This window comes from Garra rufa, chromosome 21 (assembly GCF_049309525.1).
Source record: "Garra rufa chromosome 21, GarRuf1.0, whole genome shotgun sequence".
Lineage (NCBI taxonomy): Eukaryota > Metazoa > Chordata > Actinopteri > Cypriniformes > Cyprinidae > Garra > Garra rufa.
The window spans coordinates 1,340,681-1,366,818 of NC_133381.1; the positions used below are offsets into that span (position 1 = coordinate 1,340,681).

Consider the following 26,138-nt stretch of genomic DNA (forward strand, 5'->3'; position numbering starts at 1 on the left):
ATCTGGCATGTTATATTGTTAGGAGAAATGTTACACAATACAAGGCCAAAAACAAATGAGAAAGATTGCATCATACTTATATATTTCATACGGATGGAGTACAAAAAGCCCCTGTGGTTCAGTGCATCAGTCTGTCATCACAGAAAGCTGAACATCAGCACGACTATGAGCCTTATCTCAATGATAATGGATTATATTACCTGAGGGCAACACAAATGGGCCTCAAATTGAGACTTGTGGGACACGCAGAGGATTTCATGCTCTCCTGAACATGCACTCCAATGTGAAATGCTTCCCAGACAAGAATGAAAACCTTAAATTTAACTTTAAGTCTTGCAAAAGAAAAGTTCAGCCAAAAAATGAACATTTTCTGAAAATGTACTCACCCTCAGGTCATCCAAGATGTAGATGAGTTTGTTTCTTCATCTGATTTGGAGAAATGTGTCATTCCATCACTTCCTCACCAATGGATGTGAATGGGTGCCGTCAAAATGAGAGACCAAACAGCAGACCGCTTTTTCACTGGAGGAAATGTTATTATGGTTATGGATTATAGCCGTAATTATTTTGTTCTCAACATACTTCCGTTTGGACCTAAACCTATTTTTTTTTTAAATAATTTAACTTTTCCAAGTCTTACAAAAGAAAAGTTCAGCCAAAAAATGAACATTTTCTGAAAATGTACTCACCCTCAGATCATCCAAGATGTAGATGAGTTTATTTCTTCATCTGATTTTGAGAAATGTGTTATTCCATCACTTCCTCACCAATGGAAGTGAATGGGTGCCGTCAGAATGAGAGTCCACACATCTGACCAATTTTTCACTGCAGGAAGCGTTATTATGGATATGAATTATAGCTGTTATTATTTTGTTCTTTGGACCAATTACAGCATTATTTTTTCCCGGGTGAACCTCCAGGTCACTCTCAGTCCAGCCGCGGCTCCATTTCAAACACTGTCATCATATCAAATCTGGATTTAAATGCTGCGACAGTGAAAACGGATTAGTCTTTTTGAAAGCTGATATTGCTGCTTTAGCTGCACTGTTTAAATGGATTATGATCCACATGGGATAAAGTCCTGGACAATATTAAGATAGATCAACAAACGCTTACATTGTGCTTTGCGTGAGATTAATGGATGAAGTCAAGTTGACAACAGCTTTTAAGAGTAAGATTAAGACAAAAGCAATATCCGATTTACCATTAATACCAGAGGACATACAAAACCCCATTACAGCTCATTGGAGTTGAGTGTGTCATTGAGAAAGTTTTGGAACGCTATAAGTGAAGCATGTGCTTTTCTAAACCTCTCAATCAAATTTCTTATGCATTTATTTTATTTTATTTTATTTTATTTTATTTTATTTTATTTTATTTTATTTTATTTTATTTTATTTTATTTTATTATTTTACTTTTACTTTTACTTTTACTTTTACTTGAGGCCCTTATGCATAATGCATTATATATTTTTATCAATAATTGTAACCAAAGTTATATTTACCGATTCCTTGTCACAACTTAAATGTGTTGTTTGTTTTATGCATCATTTTTTTGTGTGTTATTGTGAATAGATAAGTTTGTTTTCATTTTTATATTTTCCATTTTCATTATAATTGTTGTGAAACTTTTAGTTAAAAAAAGGTTTTGTTTAACTTTTAGTCATTATTACTATTAGTTTTTTTTATTTACTTTATTTATTTATTTATTTTTTTTCCATTTACTTAATATAAAATTAAGCTATTTCTCATGCATTATAGAAATTAATTCAGTGTTTTGATTTTAAAGAAAAAATTGCTTAATGTTTTGAGGAATATTAAGAATATTTCTTATTTTATTTTATTTACAGAATATTTATTTTATTAATATTTATTTTCTAAATATAAAATGAAAATATATACAGTATGTTGTAGTATAAAATAATACAATCTAATAAATTAGAGTTTTAATGTTCTAGGAAAAAATGCTTAATGTTTATAAGAATATTAAAAATATTAATTATTTTACTAGCAATTTCTGAAAATTAAGTTTGAAACAGCATTTTTTCAGTGTATATATTTTTACTTTAAATTTAGAAAATAAATATGAATAAAATAAATATTCTGTATATAAAATATAAGAATAAAGTAATAAATATTTTTAATATTCCTCAAAACATTAAGCATTTTTTTCTTTAAAATCAAAATGCTTGGATTTTTGGGGAAGAGAGAACATTTTATGTAATTATATAAATATAATTATAATTATATTAATGCAATTTATGTATGTATTTATTGCATTGGAATTTTATAATACAATTTAGTTATTTATTAATCTAACATACTGTATATATTTATTTAAAACATTAATTTAATTTAAATAATTATTTTTGCAGTGTAAATAAATTTTTTTTAATTTAATTTAATTTTATTTATTTTTTTTATTTCTCATGCATGTTAGTCTGGTTTGATGTTTCGAAAGTGACAGCTCTGGTTTTGGTTGCGTGAAAAAATCAATAGCTGTAAAAACAAAACAACAATCCATTTAGGGAACACGCAGACTCCCGTGTGAGTGTTGACGAAAGCAATCAGGACGACTATTGAGTCTGAAAAGAGCTCGATTACATCAGATCTGTTCTATTAAACATAAACGTGACATGTTCAGCGCTGTTCTCTCTGTTTTAAGGATGTGTCCGATAGATGAAGTTCCTGGATTCAGTAACACACACAGATCAATATTCTCCTCGAGTCCTCATGCAAACAGAAAACAGATAGTCTTGCTGTCGAAAGAAGCACTTCTTCTCAAGGGCAATCAGTTAAATGGGCGTTTACTGTTATTGTCAGGTTGTAATAGACTGAATGACTCATTTCTACAACAAGAAAACACAATTTTAGTCTTTAAAATGTCATGTTTAACCCGCTGATGCATTCATTTTTAAATCAGGAATGAAAAGGAAAGGAAAAATGAAACTATATTAATGTTTTAAATAAATATATACAATATGTTAGAATTTTTTTTTTAAACTAAATTGTATTGTAATGGAATAAATAAACAAATAAATTGTGTTATATAGTAATATAATTAAATAAATGTTCTCTTCTCCCCAAAAATCCAAGCATTTTGATTTTAAAGAAAACATTGCTTAATGTTTTGAGGAATATTAAGAATATTTATTATATTATTCTTGTTTTTTTGTAAATATAAAATTAAAATATATACATTATGTTAGATTTCTTTTTAAATGAATAACTAAATTGTATTATAAAATAATATAATTTAATAAATTAGAGTTTTAATGTTATAGGGAAAATTGCTTAATATTTATAAAAAATATTTAAAATATTCATTATTTTTTAAAATTTTATTCTTTATTTTATTCATATTTATTTTCTAAATATAAAATTAAGCTATTTCTCGTGCATTATAGAAATGAATTCAATGCGTTTTGATTTTAAAGAAAAAATAGCTTAACGTTTTGAGGAATATTAAGAATATTTATTATTTTATTTTATATACAGAATATTTATATAAATATAAAATATAAAATTAAAATATATATAGTATGTTAGATTTCATTTTAAATGAATAACTAAATTGTATTATAAAATAATATAATATAATAATTTAGAGTTTTAATGTTCTAGGAAAAATTGCTTAATGTTTTTAAGAATATTAAAAATATTCATTTTTTTATTCTTTATTTTATTAATATTTATTTTCTAAATATAAAATTAAGATATATTCTTAATATTCTCATGCATTATAGAAATTAATTTGATTTTAAAGAAAAAATTGCTTAATGTTTTGAGGAATGTTAAGAATATTTATTATTTTATTCTTATATTTTATATACAGAATATTATTTTATTCATATTTATTATCTAAATATGAAATTAAGCTATTTCTCATGCATTATAGAAATTAATTCAACATGTTTTGATTTTAAAGAAAAAAATGCTTAATGTTTTGAGGAATATTAAGAATATTTATTTTTTTATTCTTATATTTTATATACAGAATATTATTTTATTCATATTTATTTTCTAAATATAAAATTAAAATATATACAGTATGTTAGATTTTTTTTTAAATAAATAACTAAATTGTAGTATAAAATAATATAATTTAATAAATAAATATAATTAGTTTCTTTCCCCCAAAAAATTAAAAAGTAATTATTTTATTTTGATATTTTATACTTTATTTTATTCATATTTATTTTCTAAATATAAAATTAAGCTATTTCTCATGCATTATAGAAATTAATTCAATGTTTTGATTTTCAAGAAAAAAATTGCTTAATGTTTTGAGGAATATTTATTATTTTATTCTTCTATTTTATATATATAATATTTATTTTATTCATATTTATTTTCTAAATATAAAATTAAGCTATTTCTCATGCATTATAGAAATTAATTCAATGTATTTTGATTTTAAAGAAAAATTGCTTAAAGTTTTGAGGAATATTAAGAATATTTTTTATTTTATTCTTATATTTTATATACAGAATATTTATTTTATTCATATTTATTTTCTAAATATAAAATATATACAGCATGTTCTAGTATAAAATAATATAATATAATATAATAAATTTGAGTTTTAATGTTCTAGGAAAAAAATGTTTGTTAGAATATTAAAAATGTTATTATTTTATTTTAATATTTTAATATTTATTTTATTCATATTTATGTTCTAAGTATAAAATGAACCTATTTTTTTATGCATCATAGAAATTAATTAAATGTATTTTGATTTTAAAGAAAAAAATGCTTAATGTTTTGAAGAATATTAAGAATATTTATTATTTTATTTTATATACAGAATATTTATTTTATTAATATTTATTTTCTAAATACAAAATTAAAATATATACAGTATGTTGTAGTATAAAATAATACAATCTAATAAAATAGAGTTTTAATGTTTTAGGGAAAATTGCTTAATGTTTATTAGAACATTAAAAATATTCATTATTTTATTTTTATATTTTATTCTTTATTTTATTCATATTTCATTTCAAAATATAAAATGAAGCTATTTCTCATGACCTATAAAAATTAATTAAATGTTTTAATTTTAAAGAAAAAATTGCTTAATGTTTTGAGGAGTATGCAGAATATTTATTATGTTATTTTATATACAGAATATTTATTTTATTAATATTTATTTTCTAAATATAAAATTAAAATATATACAGTATGTTGTAGTATACAATAATACAATCTAATAAAATAGAGTTTTAATATTCTAGGAAAAATTGCTTAATGTTTATTAGAATATTAAAAATATTCATTATTTTATTTTTATATTTTATTCTTTATTTTATTCATATTTAATTTCTAAATATAAAATGAAGCTATTTCTCATGCACTATAAAAATTAACTAAATGTTTTAATTTTAAAGAAAAAATTGCTTAATGTTTTGAGGAGTATGCAGAATATTTATTATTTTTTTTTATGTACAGAATATTTATTTTATTAATATTTATTTTCTAAATATAAAATTTAAATATATACAGTATGTTGTAGTATAAAATAATACAATCTAATAAAATAGAGTTTTAATGTTCTAGGAAAAATTTAAATTAAAAATATTCATTATTTTATTTTTAAATTTTACTCTTTATTTTATTTATATGTATGTTTTAAATATAAAATTAAGCTATTTTTCATGCATCACAAAAAATAATTCAAATGTGCAACTTGCCATTTCTTTATAATTATTTATGAATTTACTAGCAATTTCTAAAAAATTAAGTTCGAAACAGCATTTTTTTCAGTGCATAAGCCTGTCAAAATGATTTTGAAACTGATTCATTACCTGAACTAACCTAGAAAAAAAAAGACATAATATCTACAAGGTCAGCCAGAGTCCTTGCCTTTCAGAAAGCTCAGCAGCAAAGAGACAATGACATGAAAGGATGTTTTCCTGTGCAGAGAGCGAGGGTTATTAGCAGTCCTTCAGTGTGACGGGAGGTCAGCTGCTTTCTCAGTCTTTTATCAAGTTAATGCACTTTGAACCCAAAGGCACGAGTCAGAGGCCTTCAGCGTTCCCCGTCTGTCATTTAAAGGGCAGGGAGAATGAGTAAGCCCTAATTGAGCAGATCTACTTCATTTCACATGCTCTCATGCACAAAACAGCCTTCGGTGAGCAGGAGAAAGACGACGTGGATGACAGAGACAGCGTTAGAGATGCTGACAGTGAATCAGTAGATACGTCTGTGTTGACTTTGCTATTTTAAGAACAAAAATGACTTGATATTTCTCTCGCTTTGAGGCAATGCAACACATTTTGGCCAGATTTAGTGCAACTCTGCAACCGAAGGACTAAAATAGACATGTTTAAACATTAAAAGGAGACATCATTTCAGGTCCATCACAGCAGGTTTGAATCACATGATTATAATTTGCATATGCATAAACATATGCCTGTTTTGAAATTGAAAAATAACTAATTTTTTTGTATCAGGGTAATACAGTGTTGTGAGATACTGTGATAGTTTTTATTAATAGTTTGAATTTGTTTTTATTTTTATATTTTTCATTTTCATTATAATTACGTTTTAGTCATTTTGCTGTGCTTTTTTGTCATTTTTACTATTTTTTATTTACTTTATTAATTTTTAGTTAGTACATCAAGTTAAACTAAACAAAAATAAAAACATGTTTCCTTGGAGAGTAGTTTCAAGGAAAATAAAATAAGTGTTTTAAATATTTTTTATTTTATTTTATCTTATTATTTTATTTTATTTTTATTTACTATTTTCATCAATATTTTTTTTTAAACTAAATGAAAATGAGAGATGTTTCCTTTGAGAGTAGCTGAAATAAAATAAATGTTTGTAATATTTAATTTAATTTAATTTAATTTTTGTATTTTATTTTATTTTATTTAATTGGGCCTTTATGCATAATGCATTATATTTAAATTTTTGTATTATATTTTAATCGATAATTTTTTTAACTAAACTGTAACTAAAAGTAGCTGGAGAGTAGCTGAAATAAAATAAGTGTTTTTAATTTTATAATATATATATAATACTTGAGGCCTTGATGCATAATGCATTATATATTTTCATCAATACTTTTTTTTAACTAAATGAAAATGAGAGATGTTTCTTTGAGAGTAGCTGAAATAAAATAAATGTTTTTAATGTTTTATTTTATTTTATTTTACATTTACCTGCCTTTATGCATAATGCATTATGCATTATATTTTCATCAATAATATTTTTAAACTAAACAAAAATAATAGATTTAGCTATTTAGCTACTTTGAGAGTAGCTGAAATAAAATAAATGTTTTTAATATTTTATTTTATTTTAAATTATTACTTAATTTAATTTATTTTATTTATTATTTTTTACTTGAGGCCTTTATAAATGAAAATAAGAGATGTTTCCTCTGAGAATAGCTGAGTGTTTTTAATCATTCATTTCATTTTATTTATTTATTTTTATTTTACTTTATGCATAATGCATTATGCATTATATATTTTCATTAATAATTTTAACCAGTTATATTTACAGATTCCTTGTTACATCTGAAATGTGTTGTTTTAATGCATCATTTTTTTCTGTGTAATTATGAATAGATAAGTATTGTAATATATTATAATTAATGCATTAAAATGCCTTTCTAATGCATTACATATAAAAGGTTTGATTACAGTGTTACTGATAAAATTGATTGTGTTTCATGTGTTTAACTTTCTAAAGGTGTAACAATTAATAGATTAGTATTAGAATACATTTGAACTGTTTTTTTTGCACTGCATTGCAAGGCATGATTAATGCATTAAAATGCTTCTGTAATGCATTACGTGTAAATGCTTCAAGTAAAGTGTGACCTAATATTTCTCATGTTTCTGTTTTGAAAGGTCTCTGCTGTAGTACCGGACAATGTTTCGCAAAAAGAAGAAGAAGAGGCCGGAGATTTCAGCACCGAAGAACTTCGAGCATCGCGTCCACACGTCGTTCGATGCAAAGCGAGGCGTCTTCGTCGGCCTTCCCACACAATGGCAGAGTTTAATAGAAAACCTCCGGAGACCCAAACCCATGGTGGACCCATCCAGGATCACGCCGGTGGAGCTCAAACCAAAGAAGGTCAGAATTACAGTCAATAAATGATAAGACATTTCACACAATAACATGGCAGATCATTTCTGTTCACTTTCGTTTGATTGGAAACTGCATAGAAATGGCCTGACAAATATTGTGAGCATGTGCTGACTTCGGCAGAAGTGTACTTTCATTTTTCCACCTAATATGTTTGTGCTTATTTTGAGTAAATATTGCAAACATGTTGGATTTAAATTGCAAAATTTAACAATTTGTAAATATACCTTGGCCACAAAAATACGCTTTTGCATTGCGAGTAGGATCAGGTGCATGAAAGAAAAAAAAGATATAAATAAAGAAATAAAATCAAAACGGCGAGGGCTTTTATTGTAAATTATATACTTCTGTTAAAGCAAAAATATTTTAGCTAAAATAATGTTTTCTTGTAAAACATACTCAATAATGTTTGTTTTTTTAACTTAAAAAATATTTTTTTCACAGTGTAGCTCCAAGTAATGTACATTTTTAGTATTTTTTAACTCACATTTTTATTTTTTATTTTTTTAATGCTCTTCACTTTTTATACAATATTGTGCACTGATTAATTATTCACAAGAAGAGCTGAAAATATTTGCAATTTAAAGTCAAATGGAAATGAGAGTAAATTTAAAATGAATATTTTTTTTTCTAATATTTACGTTTTTATTTAATGTCATTTTAAGGTCACATAATACATGAACTACTTTAAATTACTTATCAAATAACATTTGTAACAACAATTGTATTGAACAATTTGTAGAAACAGCTTAGAAACAATAGTTTTTGGCATTTGAAGTGTATGTTCAGGTGAAAAAAAAATTCTTGTATTACAGCAAAACTGTTTTAATGCATTTTTATTTTATTAAGCGCTGAATTTCTTGAAAACGTAATCTTTGTTTACAACTTAAAAAACTAAATTTTCACACACTAGTTTTACATAATTCACATTTCTTAATGTCTCAAAAGGTTGTATTAAATCAGTAGGTCCCATAAACCGAAAAATATGTTGCTTTTTTATTTGACTTTTTTCATTTTTTATTTGATACTTTTAACTAAGTAAACATTGATAAAAGTAAAGGGCTAGAACTTTTTTTGTAAATTATATTCTTCATATTATGGAAACTTAAGGGCTGAAAAAAAATATGTTCTCACATTATTTTTTTGTAAAATGTACTTCAATCATTTTTTTAACTTGCTTATTTTTACTTTTTAAATCTGGGCAGGGCTTGCCTGTTAGTTTCTAATATAAAAAGTTATATTTTTGGCAAATGTAAAAGCCTTTTCACAACTTGACGTCTGTATATTAGACCGCAGAAGAAAATATGTCAACTCTTCATCAGAATCTGTTAGATTATCTCGAGTAATTTTTGCTTATTAGTATGGATGAATTGGATCATCGAAGGTCGGCAGCAAAAACATCGGTTAATAAAATGGGATTAAATACATACAGGATATTTGTCTTATTTAACATTTAACTATTTTAGGTTTGCGTTGAATTTCAGTGCTTTTATTCATTTTGAAGAACACTGTATCTGTTTATTTTAGTGAGTGAGATGATTTAATGCATGTTCAGATTTATTCTAGAACTAAAGTAACATCTTACTCACAATTTCTCTCAACATGGGGACAGGAGAGCTTTTAATCAATAAATGAGGGGAAAAGTAACTGGCGTTACTTATTTGAAGAAGTAACTGATATTTACTTGTCAATTAAAAAGTAACGTGTTACTTGAGTTACTTGGATAAAGTAATATTATTAGGTAACTTGTGTTACTTGTAATGCATTACCCCCAACGCTGGTCCTCTGTGTGTCAGCAAAGCACTGGTTCAGTCTTGGCTTTGGCTTCACTCGGGACGGGGCTTGAATTTAAGCAGAGAACACGGGTCTTAATCTCAGTCCTTGATGTTTCAGAGTCTCTCTTTCCAGGTTTAGTCGCGGTGCGTTTTTCCCCGAGGGCCGCTTCTGAACGGCGCTCAGAAACACATGTTTTTTCCTCTGTCACATTGGCTTCTTATCTATCACGGGCCTGCTGTGAACACGATTCAGAGCGCCCAATCCTCGGAGGGCCGAGAGATTTATTACCTCACGCTGGCAATTAATAATGATGCATGCGGGCCGCCAGCGCAGCGAGAGTCAGGCGGAAAAACTGCAACTCCAAGCAAAAGAGCAAAGCTTCTCAAACATCTAAAGATCTCTGTGCATTCTTCTGTGTGTGAACATATGCGCTCATAAAGAACAGCTTGCTCGTCACCAGTGTGACGTCAGAGAAATCAACTCCATTTTTGCACACAAGGATGCAGTTGCTAGGCTGTTTGGTTGTTCTGATGTTGTTCAGTCACACATCACTTGTCGTTTCTCGTCTCTATATGTGACCCTGGTCCACAAAACCAGTCATAAGGTTAAATTTTACAAAACTGAGATGTATACATCATATGTGACCCTGGACCACAAAACCAGTCTTAAGTCGCTGGGGTATATTTGTAGCAATAGCCAAAAATACATTGTATGGGTCAAAATTATTGATTTTTCTTTTATGTCAAAAATCATTAGGAAATTAAGTAAAGATCATGTTCCATGAAGATGTTTTGTAAAATTCCTACTGTAAACCTATCAAAATGTAATTTTTGATTAGTAATATGCATTGTTAAGAACTTAATTTGGACAACTTTAAAGGTGATTTTCTCAGTATTTTGATTTTTTTGTACCCTTAGATTTCAGATATTCGAATAGATGTATCTCGGCCAAATATTGTCCTATCCTAACAAACCATATATCAATAGAAAGCTTATTTATTGAGCTTTCATGTGATGTATATATCTCAGTTTTGTAAAATTTAACCTTATGACTGGTCCAGGGTCACATATGAAAGCTCAATAAATAAGCTTTCTATTGTTATATTGTTTGTTAGGATAGGACAATATTTGGCCGAGATACATCTATTCGAATATCTGAAATCTAAGGGTGCAAAAAAATCTAAATACTGAGAAAATCACCTTTAAAGTTGTCCAAATTAGGTTCTTAACAATGCATATAACTAATCAAAAATTACATTTTGATATATTTACAGTAGGAATTTGACAAGAAATCTTCATGGAACATGATCTTTACTTAATTTCCTAATGATTTTTGGCATAAAAGAAAAATCAATAATTTTGACCCATACAATGTATTTTTGGCTATTGCTACAAATATACCCCAGCGACTTAAGACTGGTTTTGTGGACCAGGGTCACATATCTTATTTTGTGCTCTGTGCACCCTGAGCTCATCTCAGACATGTCTTCACGTCGAGCGATGGACCTCGTGTCACTTCTGTCAAAGACACTGTGAATAAAGTACATGACAGCTGATGAATGTCATGTCTTTCCTCAAATGCCTAAATATACCCTGACCAAACCAAAATAAAATATAATGCAGTATATTAAATAATACAAGCTAGCAGGGTTGGGGGGGTAACACATTACAAGTAACGCAAGTTACATAATATTATTACTTTTAAGTAACTTGTAAAGTTTTTAATTGACAAGAAAATATCTGAATTACTTTTTCAAAATAACAGCAGTTACTTTTTCCCCCATTTATTGATTAAAAGCTCTCCTGTTCCCATGTTGAGAGAAATTGTTAGATGTTACTTTAGTTCTAGAATAAATGTGAACATGCAGTAATTCATCTCACTTACTTAAAAAACAGATACAGTATTCTTCAAAATGAATAAAAACACTGAAATTCGTCTCCTTTATGTATTTAATCCCATTTTATTAACCGATGTCTTTGCTGCCGACCTTCGATGATCCAATTCATCCATACTAATAAGCAAAAATTACTCTATTTGTTTTCCTTTTTTTTTTTATTGCTGAAGAGTTTTTTTACTTTTTAAATTAAAAACAAAAAAGCCCAGTCCAGATTTAAAAAGTAACATAACGCATTACTTTCCATAAAAAGTAACTAAGTAACGTAATTAGTTAATTTTTTAGGGAGTAACTCAATATTGTAATGCAGTTACTCCCTAAAATTGAGTTACTCTCCTTTTGCATGTAATAGCTTTATTGAAACACTCGATTAATTAATCACTTTTTCATGAGGTAATGCATGGGTTTACATAAAGCTGACTTTATTATTTGCATAGTTACACAATTCATCTGAAATTATGTGTTATGGTATTTGAGAAAAAAAGTGTTTACTGAAAGCAAAGTTATTAAAGTTTTAGTTTTTTTGGACATTATATGTTCATTTTTTTAATTTATACTCTGACAAGAACCATAAGTTATTACATGCATATCTATATATAATAAAGTGTATTATTGAATATAAAATGACATACAACACAATAAGTAAATATATTGTCATTTATTTTTCAATACATTAAAAGTGATTATTCTTTATGCATTTTAATTACTTTAATTTATTGCTAGTGCTTGTAATATATGCATGAAGTAAGTATGTTTTTTGGAAGCCTTTTTCCGCCACTGAATAAAAAATAAAAAATATTGTTACAAAAGATTTCTATTTTAAATAAACACTGTTCTTTTCAACTTTCTATTTGTTAAAGAATCCTGGAAAAAATAATCACAGGTTCTAAACTAAATATTAAAAAGCACAACTGTTTTCAACATTGATAACAGTTAAATAAATAAATTTAAACGTTAATTTTTTTTTGCATTTAATATTTATTACATACAATATTTACATATAAAATATTCTATGAAAAATCGGTCTGATTTGCATTTTATAAAGACAAAGATTATTTTTCTGTATAAAATGATTATTGATTTTTTTTGTATTTTTTTTGTCATGAGTTTTTGTTATTTACAATGTAATTTTTTTATTTATATGCAAATTGAACTTATGTTTTATAGAAATACAAAATAATATATATATATATATATAAATATTTTGTATTTCTATAAAACATCAGTCATGAGTTTTTGTTATTTACAATGTAATTTTTTTCCATTTATATGCAAATCGGACTGATGTTTAAAAAAAATGACATTGTAAATAACAAAAACTCATGACAAAAAAATGTAATTATTAATAATCAACAAAAAAGCCTTTTTACTTTAGTTTTGGTTTGCAAGTAAAGCAGTCCTCCGACGGCTCAGACGAGTCATTGAGCGTTTCATAAACACAAATCAGCCAGAAATAGGCTCCTCAGAGAAAAGTGTGATTTGGAGTTCATCCGCACCCAGGTGAATTCACACGCTCTTTAAATAGCGGCGGATCTCAGATCGCATTAATCACAAACTGCCTGTGTTCTTTCCCCAGACCATCGTGCGCGGCAGTATGATCGGCCACGGAGACTACATCTCAGCCATGCTGTCAGACATGAGCCGTCTGTCCGTCACCAGCTCCAACTCCCTGCGCAAGAGCAGCCCGTCGGCCCGCAAGAGAGCGCAGTCGCTGGGACGCCTCGGGGAGGTCAACGAGGGCGACGCGTATCAGTACGAAACCCTGGATGAGCCCGAACCTCACTGGGCCGATAAATCACGCAACATCCACAGCGAGAGCGGCACGCCGTACATGGGCTTGAAGAAGAGCGTGACTCTTCAGCCCAACGGCATCCTGCCCCGCGCCAAATCCACCTTTGAGGTCAGCATGAGCTGTCTGGACGGGCCGCCCCCGCCTCCTCCTCCGGCCCTTCCGGCCCCTCCGCCGCCCCCCATTCCCGTGCCGGAGCCGCCCAGGTCTATGTATCTGGGAGGGGACATCGGGAGCCCGACGGAGAGGCTCATGATGAGGCGAGAGTTTCCCATCGTGTTCTCGCACAACCAGAGACCCATCACCTGCTTCTACAGTCCTACCATGCCCATGCAGCAGCCGCACGGAGACAGTCTCACGCCGGACATGAGGACCACCAACAGACTGCTGGTCCACCCACAGAACAGCCCGGGGAGACCGTACTCCTCATACGACCTCAAGGTAACTCCTCTTTTATAGAAGTAAAGTTGTGGTTTCACAAAGAACCATTCAGTCAAAGGTTCTTTAAAGGGGTCATCAAATGCATTTTCCACAAGTTTGATATGCAGTGTTGGGGAAAGTTACTTTTAAAAGTAATGCATTACAATATTGAGTCACTCCCTAAAAAAGTAATTAATTACATTACTTAGTAATGCGTTACGTTACTTTTGCGTTACTTTTTAAATCTGGGCAGGGCTTGCTTGTTTGTTTTTAATATAAAAAGTTCTATTTTTGTCAAATGTAAAACCCTTTTTACACCAAAAGCCTCAGGCTTAGAGAAAAGTAAATTCACGTCTGTACAGTAGACCGCAGAAGAAAAATGTCAACTCTTCAGCAAGGAAAACAAATGTTAGATTATCTCGAGTAATTTTTGCTTATTAGTATAGGTGAATTGGATCATCGAAGGTCGGACGCAAAGAAATCTGTTTTTATAATGGGATTAAATACATAAAGGATATTTGTATTATTTAACATATTTAATTAATTATTAAATTTGAGGAATAGTGTATCTGTTTTATAGTGAGTGAGATGAATAAATGCATGTTCAGATTTATTCTACAACTAAAGTAACATCTTACTCACAATTTCTCTCAACATTGGGACAGGAGAGCTTTTAATCAATAAATGGGGGAAAACGTAACTGGCGTTACTTTGAAAAAGTAATTCAGATATTTTCTTTGTCAATTAAATATTACTTTACTAGTTTCTTAGAAAAAAGTAATATTATTACGTAACTTTCATTACTTGTAATGCGTTACACGCAAAACTGTTGATATGATTCTTTAGGGTCTTAATGAGAAGTCTATAACATACTTTGGTTAGAATTTCTCAATGGTAGTGTAAAAAACACTCTTTTTACCCTGTCAAAATCGGCCCTTTATAGAGCGAGCTATTCTGTTGCATGTTCCTTTAAATGCTAATGAGCTCTGCTCGCCCCGCCCCTCGCTGCCATGGGATGACGAGCCGTAATGTTTACATTTGCATATTTAGACCTAACATTTTAGAAAACTTGCAATACAAAAAATGTTTGCAATTATTAATGTAATTAATCAACTGGGTAAGTAAGATGATTAATTACATGATGATAGAGTCTCGCCTTAAAGAAAACCAGCCCCTGTCCTTATTTCTATTTGTCCTTGTGTTTCTGTTGTCAATGTCACAGGCCGACGCAGCCATGAGACACCAGCCGGGATATATGCACAGCGGCACCAGCAGTCCTCTCGTGAGCGGCACCAGGCCACACAAAACAGTCCGTTCCTCCTCCAGCTACACCATCGGCCTCTCGCCCAACATCAGTTACCGGCCCACCGGCCCAGACCCCTTTATGAGACACTCAGGCTGCCCAAACCCAGGACTCTACCCCAGACAGGACAGTCCGTCACAGCCCCGACCGTCTCCCACCGGTTCTCTGGCCAACAGCCCCCCGGGAACCTGTTCGCCCGCGTTCAGACCCCCGCAGCACCCCTCGCCCCGACCGCCGCCTGACCCGCCGAAAGTCACCCATGAGCAGTTTAAGGCTGCGCTGCAGATGGTGGTGGATAAAGGAGATCCACGGTCGTATCTGGAAAACTTCGTAAAGATTGGTGAGGGTTCGACGGGTGTGGTGTGCATCGCCCGCGAGAAACACAGCGGACGGGTCGTGGCCGTCAAGATGATGGACCTCAGGAGACAACAGCGCAGAGAACTGCTCTTCAATGAGGTGAAAGAATAATCAAACATATATAATAATACAAAACAACCTCATAGTGCCTTTATTTAAAGGTCTAGTTTACCCAAAAATGTCATCCAAGATGTAGATGAGTTTGTTTTTTCATCAGATTTGGAGAAATGTAGTATTCCATCACTTGCTCACCAATGGAAGCGAATGGGTGCCGTCAGAATTAGAGTCCAAACAGCTGATAAAAACATCACATTAATCCACAAGGAATCCACACCACTCCAAATGTAGTATTCCATCACTTGCTCACCAATGGAAGTGAATGGGTGCCGTCAGAATGAGAGTCCAAACAGAGGATAAAATCATCACAATAATCCACAAGTAATCCACACCACTCCAGTTCATCAGTTAACATCTTTTCCATCACTTGCTCACCAATGGAAGTGAATGGGTGCCGTCAGAATGAGAGTCCAAACAGCTTATAAAAACATCACAATAATCCACAAGGAATCCACACCACTCAGTTAACATCTTTTCCATCAGTTGCTCACCAATGAAAGTGAATGGGTGCCGTCAGTCCAAACAGCTTATAAAAATCTTAAAAACCTGACCTGAACTCATGCACATGCAGAATTTTGAGAAACTACTCAGTATAGTTAGTTATAAGGTCAAAATTGCAAGAAAAAAAGGCAAAATTGTGAGTTAAAAAGTTGCAATTACCAATTAATTTTGTAAAACAAAAACAAACAAACAAAAAAAAAAAAACGCTCTAACAAATCATGAACTTACTGAATAATAGGTTGATAATCATAATTGTTTCTTGTGCAGTAATTCAGCATATTAGCATGATTTCTGAAGGATTATGTGACACTGAAAACTGAAGTAATGATACTGAAAATTCAGTTTTAATCACAGGAATAAATTACATTTTAAGAGATATTCACATAGAACATGCCTATTTTAAAAAATCACAGTAATCCACAAGTAATCCTCACCACTCCAGCACATCAGTTAACATCTTGAGAAGACAAAAGCTGAAACAAATCCATCATTAAGACGTTTTTAACTCAAATACGACTCCATAATCCACAAGTGGTTTTTCTGATGGGACTTGCATTTTCAGATTAACAAATATGTGCATTAAGGCCAATTCTATATTTCTATATTTTGTTTTCACTGTGATCTCAGTAGGATTTATGAGCAATATGCTTCACCATGGGTGATAAAGATAATGTTAATAAAACAACCTCAATATTGCCTTTATTTAAAGGAGTAGTTTGTTTCTTCATCAGATTTGGAGAAATGTAGTATTTCATCACTTGCTCACCAATGGAAGTGAATGGGTGCCGTCAGAATGAGAGTCCAAACAGCTGATAAAAACATCACAATATTTCAGTTAACATCTTGAGAAGACAAAAGCTGAAACAAATCCAACTTTAAAAAAAAAAGTTTTTTGTTGGAGTATGTTACAAGAAAATATGATTTCAGTCTTTCTACTTCAAAATTTGTGTTACTTGCCATTTTTTGTAACTTTTTGATTGAAAATCAATTCAAAGTAAATGCTTCACCTTTTTTCAGTAAAAATGGTGTCTGGAAAGTTCAACAGTAACTTTAAAAACTCAAAATCAAGTAAAACAGGTTTATTTTGACGATGAGCACTGATGAGGGTGTGTTGGTGTGTGTTCAGGTGGTGATCATGAGAGACTATCAGCACAGGAACGTGGTGGAGATGTTCAAGAGCGCTCTGGTGGAGGAGGAGCTGTGGGTCATCATGGAGTATCTGCAGGGAGGAGCTTTAACAAACATTGTGTCTGAAACCAGGTACCACAACAATGACTACCTCAGCATTAATCTAGGAAAGCCAGTGTTTGAACCAATTAATCTTGATGTTTTCATTGTGATCTCAGTAGAATCTATGAGAAATGTGCTTTACCATGAGTGTGTTAATCTTCAAGTTTAAGACCCTAAGTCCTTTTTTTTAATTGCTTTGACCAAATCGAAAAATAAAATAAAATAAAATAATCTGAATATTAAGGAAAAATAATATTAAACAAAATAATAATAAAAAAATACAGTTTTCATATTGATTAGAAGACTTTTTTTGACAAGCAATTTTATGATATAAACAAATTAATAAGGCTGCATCTTAAAAAGTTTTATTTATATCTATATCTATATCTATATGTCCATAAATAATAATATGATTAATTTATAAATAATTATAAATGAATAAAAACATTCCTTTACAGCAGGTTAAATCTGTAGAAAAGAAATGTAAAAATAAATAAATAAATAATCATCAAATGAAGTTAGAAAAAATAAAGTGAAATGAAATAAAATAAATAATAAAATAATGTGAATATTAAAGAGACACATCTAATTTAAAACTTTATGAAAGTTTATCAGTAACCTATTTAAATAAAATAAAATTTCAATGAAATCAAAATAAAATAATAGCATAAATGATCTTAAATAAACAGATTTATTTTTTAATTTTGTTTCCAATATAATATAATTCAATATATAATAAAAAAAAGTAATATAAAAATACATAATAAAAATATTATTCAAAATAAGTTAATCATTTAAATTTGTAAATATACAATTTTAAATATAATATAAAATAATATAAAAATGTAAAATTATATAACTAAAATAAATATGATATAATTCAATGTATAATTTAAAATACAATAATAACTAATATAAAATAAAGTTTTATAATATAACGTTTCAACAATAGCAATACAAAACTTAAAATAATACAATAAAATATATAATTTAAAATACAATACAATATAATTTTAAATAATATGATATAATACAATATATCATTTAAAATAAAATTAAAAACTAATTTAATATAAAGTATTGTATAATGTATGTAACATTGTATGTTATAAAAATACAATCTAATTTAAAATAAAATAATATTATTTAAAATACAGTGTAACTTAAAAAAATAATAATTTAAAATAAATAAATAATTTAAATATGTAAATATATAATTTAAAATAAAATATTACAAATAATATAATACACTGTATCATTCAAAATAAAATCATATAATATAACAATACTTCATTTAAAATAAATTAACACTTTAAATATGTAAATATGTAATAAAAAATTAAATATTATAAATAATATAATACAATATATTAGTATAAATAATATAATTTATTTTAAAATATATAACAATAAAATAAAAAAAATAATGCAATATAATATTCACATTCTTTCATGGTTGAAAGACAAATGCAATGAAACAATAAAATTAACAACATGATTAAAGAACATAAATAGTTTACTTTAAGGTCACTGTTTTTAATGCAAATTCACTGTGCAATTGCAAATCTGTTGTTTGAAACAGCAAAGCACTCCCAGTCTCTATATTGGAGAGAATTTTGCTGGAGAAATACTGTACGGTTTTTCCTTACTCCGAAACAGAAAAATAAATTCTTAGGTAACTCAAATTGTTGGAGGAAATATGGCTCACAGGATGCTAACCATTTTCACATATTTTGGGGATGTCCTAATATTAAAAGTTTTTGGAAAGATATACATAAAGTATTGGAAAAGATTCTAAGATTCTTCAGCTTTGAGGTACTTTACTTGGGCAAGGTGTCAATGGTTTCCTGGGAAAGGAAAAACAAATATATGTATAGAATAATTCTTGCTTCAAGTAAGAAAGCTATTACTAGATGTTGGTATGAACCTAATCCACCACAAATGCAGGAATGGATTGATGTTGTAAAAAGAATATTTTTGATGGAAAAAATTACATTCTGTGTGAATCACCAAAAAGATATGTTTATTGACTTTTAGTCCAAATGGATTGAGTATATAACTCCTATTGAACCTAATGCCTTTTTGATATTGAACCCATTTTTTATGTTTATTTGTAGTTATTGCGTCCGTATCCCCTTTCTTTTGTAAATAGTTTGGAAGAAATGGAAGAAAATTTAAAGAGAGATATTGATATGTCATTGTCATGAGAAACTTTTTGAGCAGTTTTTTTTATTTCTTCCCTGATTCAAGGAAGATGCTGTAAAAGTGACAAATGTCATAAACAGATGCTGTGAATTGTATCTCTTTGCAATAAAAACTTAAAAAAAAAAAAAAAAAAAAGAAACAGCAAAACACAATGTCATGCTGCTCTCAAAAGGAGTCTCTGCTCATAATTAATCCAGATACTGACTCCATGTTGTATTACTGTAGTGTTTTATTCATACCACAAGAGGGTGATGTACAGTTAGGTCATGTTTTCTGACACTCCTTACCCAATGGGCCCACTTTAATTCGATTAGACAATCAGATTAGCGTGTGTTGTGAAGACATGCAGGGGAATATGATTAGTGATCTAATTAGTTTGGTAAATGCATCTCTGTCTTTGTCTGATGGAGGACTAGATTTACATGATCGCACACAAACGCGGCTCTTTGTCACGTCTCAAGATAACAGACAGAAAACTGGAACTGGCACAGCAGAAGGACGAGATCTGACCTGAGCAGCAGCATTGAACCGACACGTTTGCAAACACTATTGATTTTCAGCAGAGCCCTGGGAATAGCAATCACATGATCAAATTCAATAAAGCTGCATCTCAAAATTTGTTGGATATCTATGTAAATAATATGAGCAATGAACCAAATTATTACAGCAGGCTAAACCCGATGTCAAAACCTAATGTAATAGTCAACAAATAAAATGAGAAAATACAATTAAATCATTTTAATTAAATAAAAAAATAATGCAATAATTTTCCATATTTATTTAAAGAATTTTTTTATTTGGCAAGCAATTTTGTGATGTAAATAAATTAATCAGCCTGCATCTAAAAAGTTTCTTTTTTGAAGTAAACATCTATATCTAAATGTCTATAAATAATGAATATGATTCATATATAAATAATAATACACTAACAAAAATTCCTTTACAACAGGTTAAAACATGAAAATACAAAAGAAAAATGTAAATAAATAAACAAACAAAATTAAAAATAATACAATTTAAAATAAAATAAAAAATAAAATAATTGTAAAATATATATCTATAAATCAAAATATTAATAATAAAATAAATTATAATAAATTAACCAAAAAAAAAAATCATTTATAGCAAGGTTAATTTCATGTCATGAACTTTTAAAAGAAAAAAATGTAAAAATGTAAAAATAAATAAATAGATAGATCAAATAAAATTAGCCAAATAAAACTTACTTTTTAACATACTTTTTTTGAAGTAAACATCTATATCTATATCTATGTCTATGTCTATAAACAATAATATGATTAATGTATAAATAATAAAAATGAACAAAAACATTCCTTTACAGCAGGTTAAACCTCATGAATTTGCAAAATAAATAAATAAACAAACAAATAGTCATCTAAATGAAATTAGCCAAATAAAATAATAAAAAATAATGCCATTTTAAAATAATTGAATTTAAAAATAAAATAAAATTATTTTCATCGTTATAAGAAGAAATTTCGTTTGACATGCATCTATATATCTATAAATAAAAATACGAATATTTAAAAAGTTATAATAAATGAACCAAAACATTAATTTACGGCAGGGTTAACTTAATGTCATGAACTTTCAAAAGGAAAAAAAAGGAAAAATATAAAAATAAATAGATGAATAAATAATAATCAAATTAAATGAAAAAAAAAAATACAACTTAAAATAAAGTAAAATAATTTAAAATAAAATAATTTTCATCATGATTAGAAATATACAAAAATATACAAAAGTAAAACAATGTAAAACAAAAAAAGTAATAAAATAAATAAATAAATAGCAATCAAATTAAATGAGACAAAACATTTTAAAAATAAGTAAAAGTAAAAAACAGAAAAAAATTATTTTATTCAAAGACATTTTGTTTAACAAGCAATTTTATGATATAAATAAATTAATAAGCCTGCATCTTAAAAGTTTCTTTTCGAAGTATACATCAATATCTATATCTATGTCTTTAAATATTAATATGATTCATATATAAATAATAATAAATGAACAAAAACATTCCTTTACAGCAGGTTAAAACATCATGAAAATACAAAAGAAAAATGTAAAAAATAAACAAACAAACGGAGACAAAATTAGACAAATAAAATAATTAAAAATAATACAATAAAAAAAATTAAAATATATATCTATAAATAAAAATATTAATAATAAAATAAATTATAATAAATGAACCAAAAAAATCATTTATAGCAGGGTTAATTTCATGTCATGAACTTTTGAAAGAAAAAAATGTAAAAATATAAAAATAAATAAATAGATAGATCAAATAAAATTAGCCAAATAAAACGTACTTTTTAATATACTTTTTTTGAAGTAAACATCTATATCTATATCTATATCTATATCTATATCTATCAATGTCTATAAATAATAATATGATTAATATATAAATATAAAAATGAACAAAAACATTCCTTTACAGCAGGTTAAACCTCATGAATATGCAAAATAAATTGTAAATAAATAAATAAACAAATAGTCATCAAATGAAATTAGCCAAATAAAATAAAAAAATCAATTAATTTAAAAAATAAAATAATTTTATCCTTATTAGGAAAAAATAGTTTGACAAGAATCTGTATATAAAATAATAAAAATATAAATAATTTGTATCCTTATTAGAAGAAATTTAGTTCTATATCTATATATCTATAAATAAAATATGATTTAAAAATAAATTTATTAATTGATAACCAAATATGAGCCAAATAAAATAATTTAAAAAATTTAAATACAATTTAAAATAAAATAAAATAAAATAAAATAATTTCCACCCTGATTTTATATTCAAACCTAATGGCATGAATATAAAAAAGAAAATGTGAAAAATAATAAGCCAAATAATAAACTAAACTAAACTAAACTAAAATGAAATAAAATAATTTAAAATAAATAAAATAATATTTTTCAAATTATTTGAAGACATTTTCCATTGTTTAAACTCAAAGCAATCCTTTATCAGTCATGCATGGATAAAAACAGCAGGAATAAAACTAGATTTTGACATTTTCTAAAGTGCATTTTACTATAATAATAATATTTAATGAACCAAACCATTACTTTGCAGAAGACTAAACCTAATGGCATGAATATAAAAAAGAAAATGTGAAAAATAATTAGCCAAATAATAAACTAAACTAAACTAAACTAAACTAAACTAAACTAAAATGAAATAATATAATTTAAAATAAGTAAAATAATATTTTTCAAATTATATGAAGACATTTTCCATTGTTTAAACTCAAAGCAATCCTTTATCAGTCATGCATGGATAAAAACAGCAGGAAAAAAACTAGATTTTGACATTTTCTAAAGTGCATTTTACTATAATAATAATATTTAATGAACCAAACCATTACTTTACAGAAGACTAAACCTAATGGCATGAATATAAAAAAGAAAATGCGAAAAATAATTAGCCAAATAATAAACTAAACTAAACTAAACTAAAATAAAATGAAATAAAATAATTTAAAATAAATAAAATAATATTTTTCAAATTATTTGAAGACATTTTCCATTGTTTAAATTCAAAGCAATCCTTTATCAGTCATGCATGGATAAAAACAGCAGGAAAAAAACTAGATTTTGACATTTTCTAAAGTGCATTTTACTATAATAATAATATTTAATGAACCAAACCATTACTTTGCAGAAGACTAAACTTAATGGCATGAATACAAAAAAGAAAATGTGAAAAATAATTAGCCAAATAATAAACTAAACTAAACTAAAATAAAATAAAATGAAATAAAATAATTTAAAATAAATAAAATAATATTTTACAAATTATTTGAAGACATTTTCCATTGTTTAAACTCAAAGCAATCCTTTATCAGTCATGCATGGATAAAAACAGCAGGAATAAAACTAGATTTTGACATTTTCTAAAGTGCATTTTACTATAATAATAATAATATTTAATGAACCAAACCATTACTTTGCAGAAGACTAAACCTAATGGCATGAATATAAAAAAGAAAATGTGAAAAATAATTAGCCAAATAATAAACTAAACTAAACAAAACTAATATAAAATGAAATAAAATAATTTAAAATAAATAAAATAATATTTTTCAAATTATTTGAAGACATTTCCCATTGTTTAAACTCAAAGCAATCCTTTATCAGTCATGCATGGATAAAAACAGCAGGAATAAAACTAGATTTTGCATTTTGTGGTTGCCAGGTTGTTCTAAATGTGTTTATCATGTTCCTAAGAGGTTGCAATGTCATTCAAATTTTTTTCTTCCTGTCTCCTGTAAAAAATGAGATATAGGACACTCAGTATTATTCAAATGGTTTGTAAAACGTACGATTCTACTGACCAACAACAGATGCATTAAAAATGTTGATATGTGAAGTGTGAAGCGGAGTTATGTAAGCGTGTGTGTGATGTTGTGTTCAGGCTGAGCGAGGAGCAGATCGCGACCGTGTGTGAAGCCGTGCTGCAGGCGCTGGCGTATCTCCACTCGCAGGGCGTCATACACAGAGACATCAAGAGCGACTCCATCCTGCTCTCGCTCGACGGTCGTGTGAGTCCATCTGTGTCTTTTTTATAGCCTCAGAGCCTATAGCAACCTTATAGAGACTACTCAAACTACGTATACACTACCCTTCAAAAGTCAGTGAGATTTTATTTAAGAAATTAATGTTTTTATTCATCAAGGATGCATTTAATTGAACAAAAGTGCCAGAAATTACATTTATAATGTTATAAAAGATTTATATTTCAGATAAATGCTGTTCTTTATGAAGTTTCTATTCTGTTCTGTTCTATTGCTGTTCTTTTTATTCAGTTATCTGTTTTCAACATTGATAATTATCAAATGTTTCTTGAGCAGCAAATAAATAAAAAAAGGCAAATGTAATTTATTCCTGTGATGCAAAGCTGAACTTTCAGCATTTAATTTAATTTAATTTAATTTTATTTATTTTTATAATTTGTTTGACTAATAATTTTTCATTTTTTTTCTTTTGTATATTCATGAAATTATGTTATAAAAATAAATCCTGAAAAATAAAATCACAGTTTCCACAAAAATATGAAGCAGCACAACTGTTTTCAACATTGAAAATAATCTGAAATGTTTTATGAGCAGCAAATCAATGTATTTTAAAATGTAATTTATTCCTGTGATGCAAAGCTCAATTTTCAGCATTTATTCTTTTTTTTTTATTTAATTTTATTTTATTTTATTTGGCCATTTAATTTGTTATTATTATTTATAATAATAAATCCTGACAAAATAAAATGTATTTATTTTATTTTATTTGAATTTGGCCATTTAATTTGTTGACTAATTATTTTTCACAATTTTTCTTTTGTATATTTATGACAATAGGTTTAACTGACTGTAAAGTAATTTATTATTTTAATTTATTATTATTTATAATAATAAATCCTGAAAATTAAAACGTATTTTATTTTATTTTATTTTATATTTTATTTTATTTTATTTTATTATTGGGCCATTTAATTTGTTGACTAATTATTTTTCACAATTTTTCTTTTGTATATTCATGACATTAGGTTTAACCTGCTGTAAAGTAATTTATTAATTTAATTTATTATTATTTATGATAATAAATCCTAAAAAAATAAAATGTATCACATTTTATTTTATTTTATTTTATCATTTGGCCATTTAATTTGCTGAATAATAATTTTTCATAAATTTCTCTTTTGTGTATTTATGACTTTAGGTGTAACCTACTGTAAAGAAATGTATTACTTTAATTTATTATTATTTATAATAATAAATCATGAAAAATAAAATGCATTTATTTTATTTTATTATATTATTTGGCCTTTTAATTTGTTGACTAATTATTTTTCAAATTTTTTCTTTATTATTTTTAATGTATTATTATTTATAAAACATTTATATATAGTTTAAAAACAGATTTTGTTTGTATAGTAAATTGTTTTTGATACACAGATGATGTCAAACTAAATGTTTTCAAATCTCTTTTTAATTATTTTAATTATTTTATTTCATCAAAATCTGTTTTTGGACTATATATAAATAATATATAAATAATAATTAATTAACTGATTATAGAAAAAGAAAAAACATTATCAACAAATTAAATGGGCCAAATAATAAAATTAATTGCAAGTTATTTTAAATTGCAATAATATTTTAGAATATTACCACTTTTATTGAAAGATATATATATATATATTTTATTATTTTTATTTTTAAATTTGTGTGTGTTAACCATTTCCTAACTCTTATCTGTCTGTATGTTTCTCAGATCAAGCTGTCAGACTTTGGCTTCTGTGCTCAGATCAGTAAGGATATCCCTAAGAGGAAGTCTCTGGTGGGAACACCGTACTGGATGGCTCCTGAGGTCATCTCTAAATCACCGTATGGAACGGAGGTACAGCTGAA

General features: G+C 27.5%; 1 protein-coding gene across 1 annotated transcript in view; it reads left to right on the forward strand.

Annotated features, from left to right (window-relative positions):
- The window catches only part of LOC141296209 (serine/threonine-protein kinase PAK 6), a 43,141-nt gene that overhangs the window by 15,389 nt on the left and 1,614 nt on the right, over positions 1 to 26,138 (forward strand). The window contains exons 2-7 of the mRNA XM_073827484.1: positions 7,866 to 8,091; positions 13,350 to 14,003; positions 15,205 to 15,741; positions 17,387 to 17,520; positions 24,149 to 24,275; positions 26,002 to 26,127. Coding sequence (XP_073683585.1) covers positions 7,888 to 8,091; positions 13,350 to 14,003; positions 15,205 to 15,741; positions 17,387 to 17,520; positions 24,149 to 24,275; positions 26,002 to 26,127 — 1,782 coding nt within the window. The 5' untranslated portion in view covers positions 7,866 to 7,887. The remainder of the gene's footprint in view (positions 1 to 7,865; positions 8,092 to 13,349; positions 14,004 to 15,204; positions 15,742 to 17,386; positions 17,521 to 24,148; positions 24,276 to 26,001; positions 26,128 to 26,138) is intronic.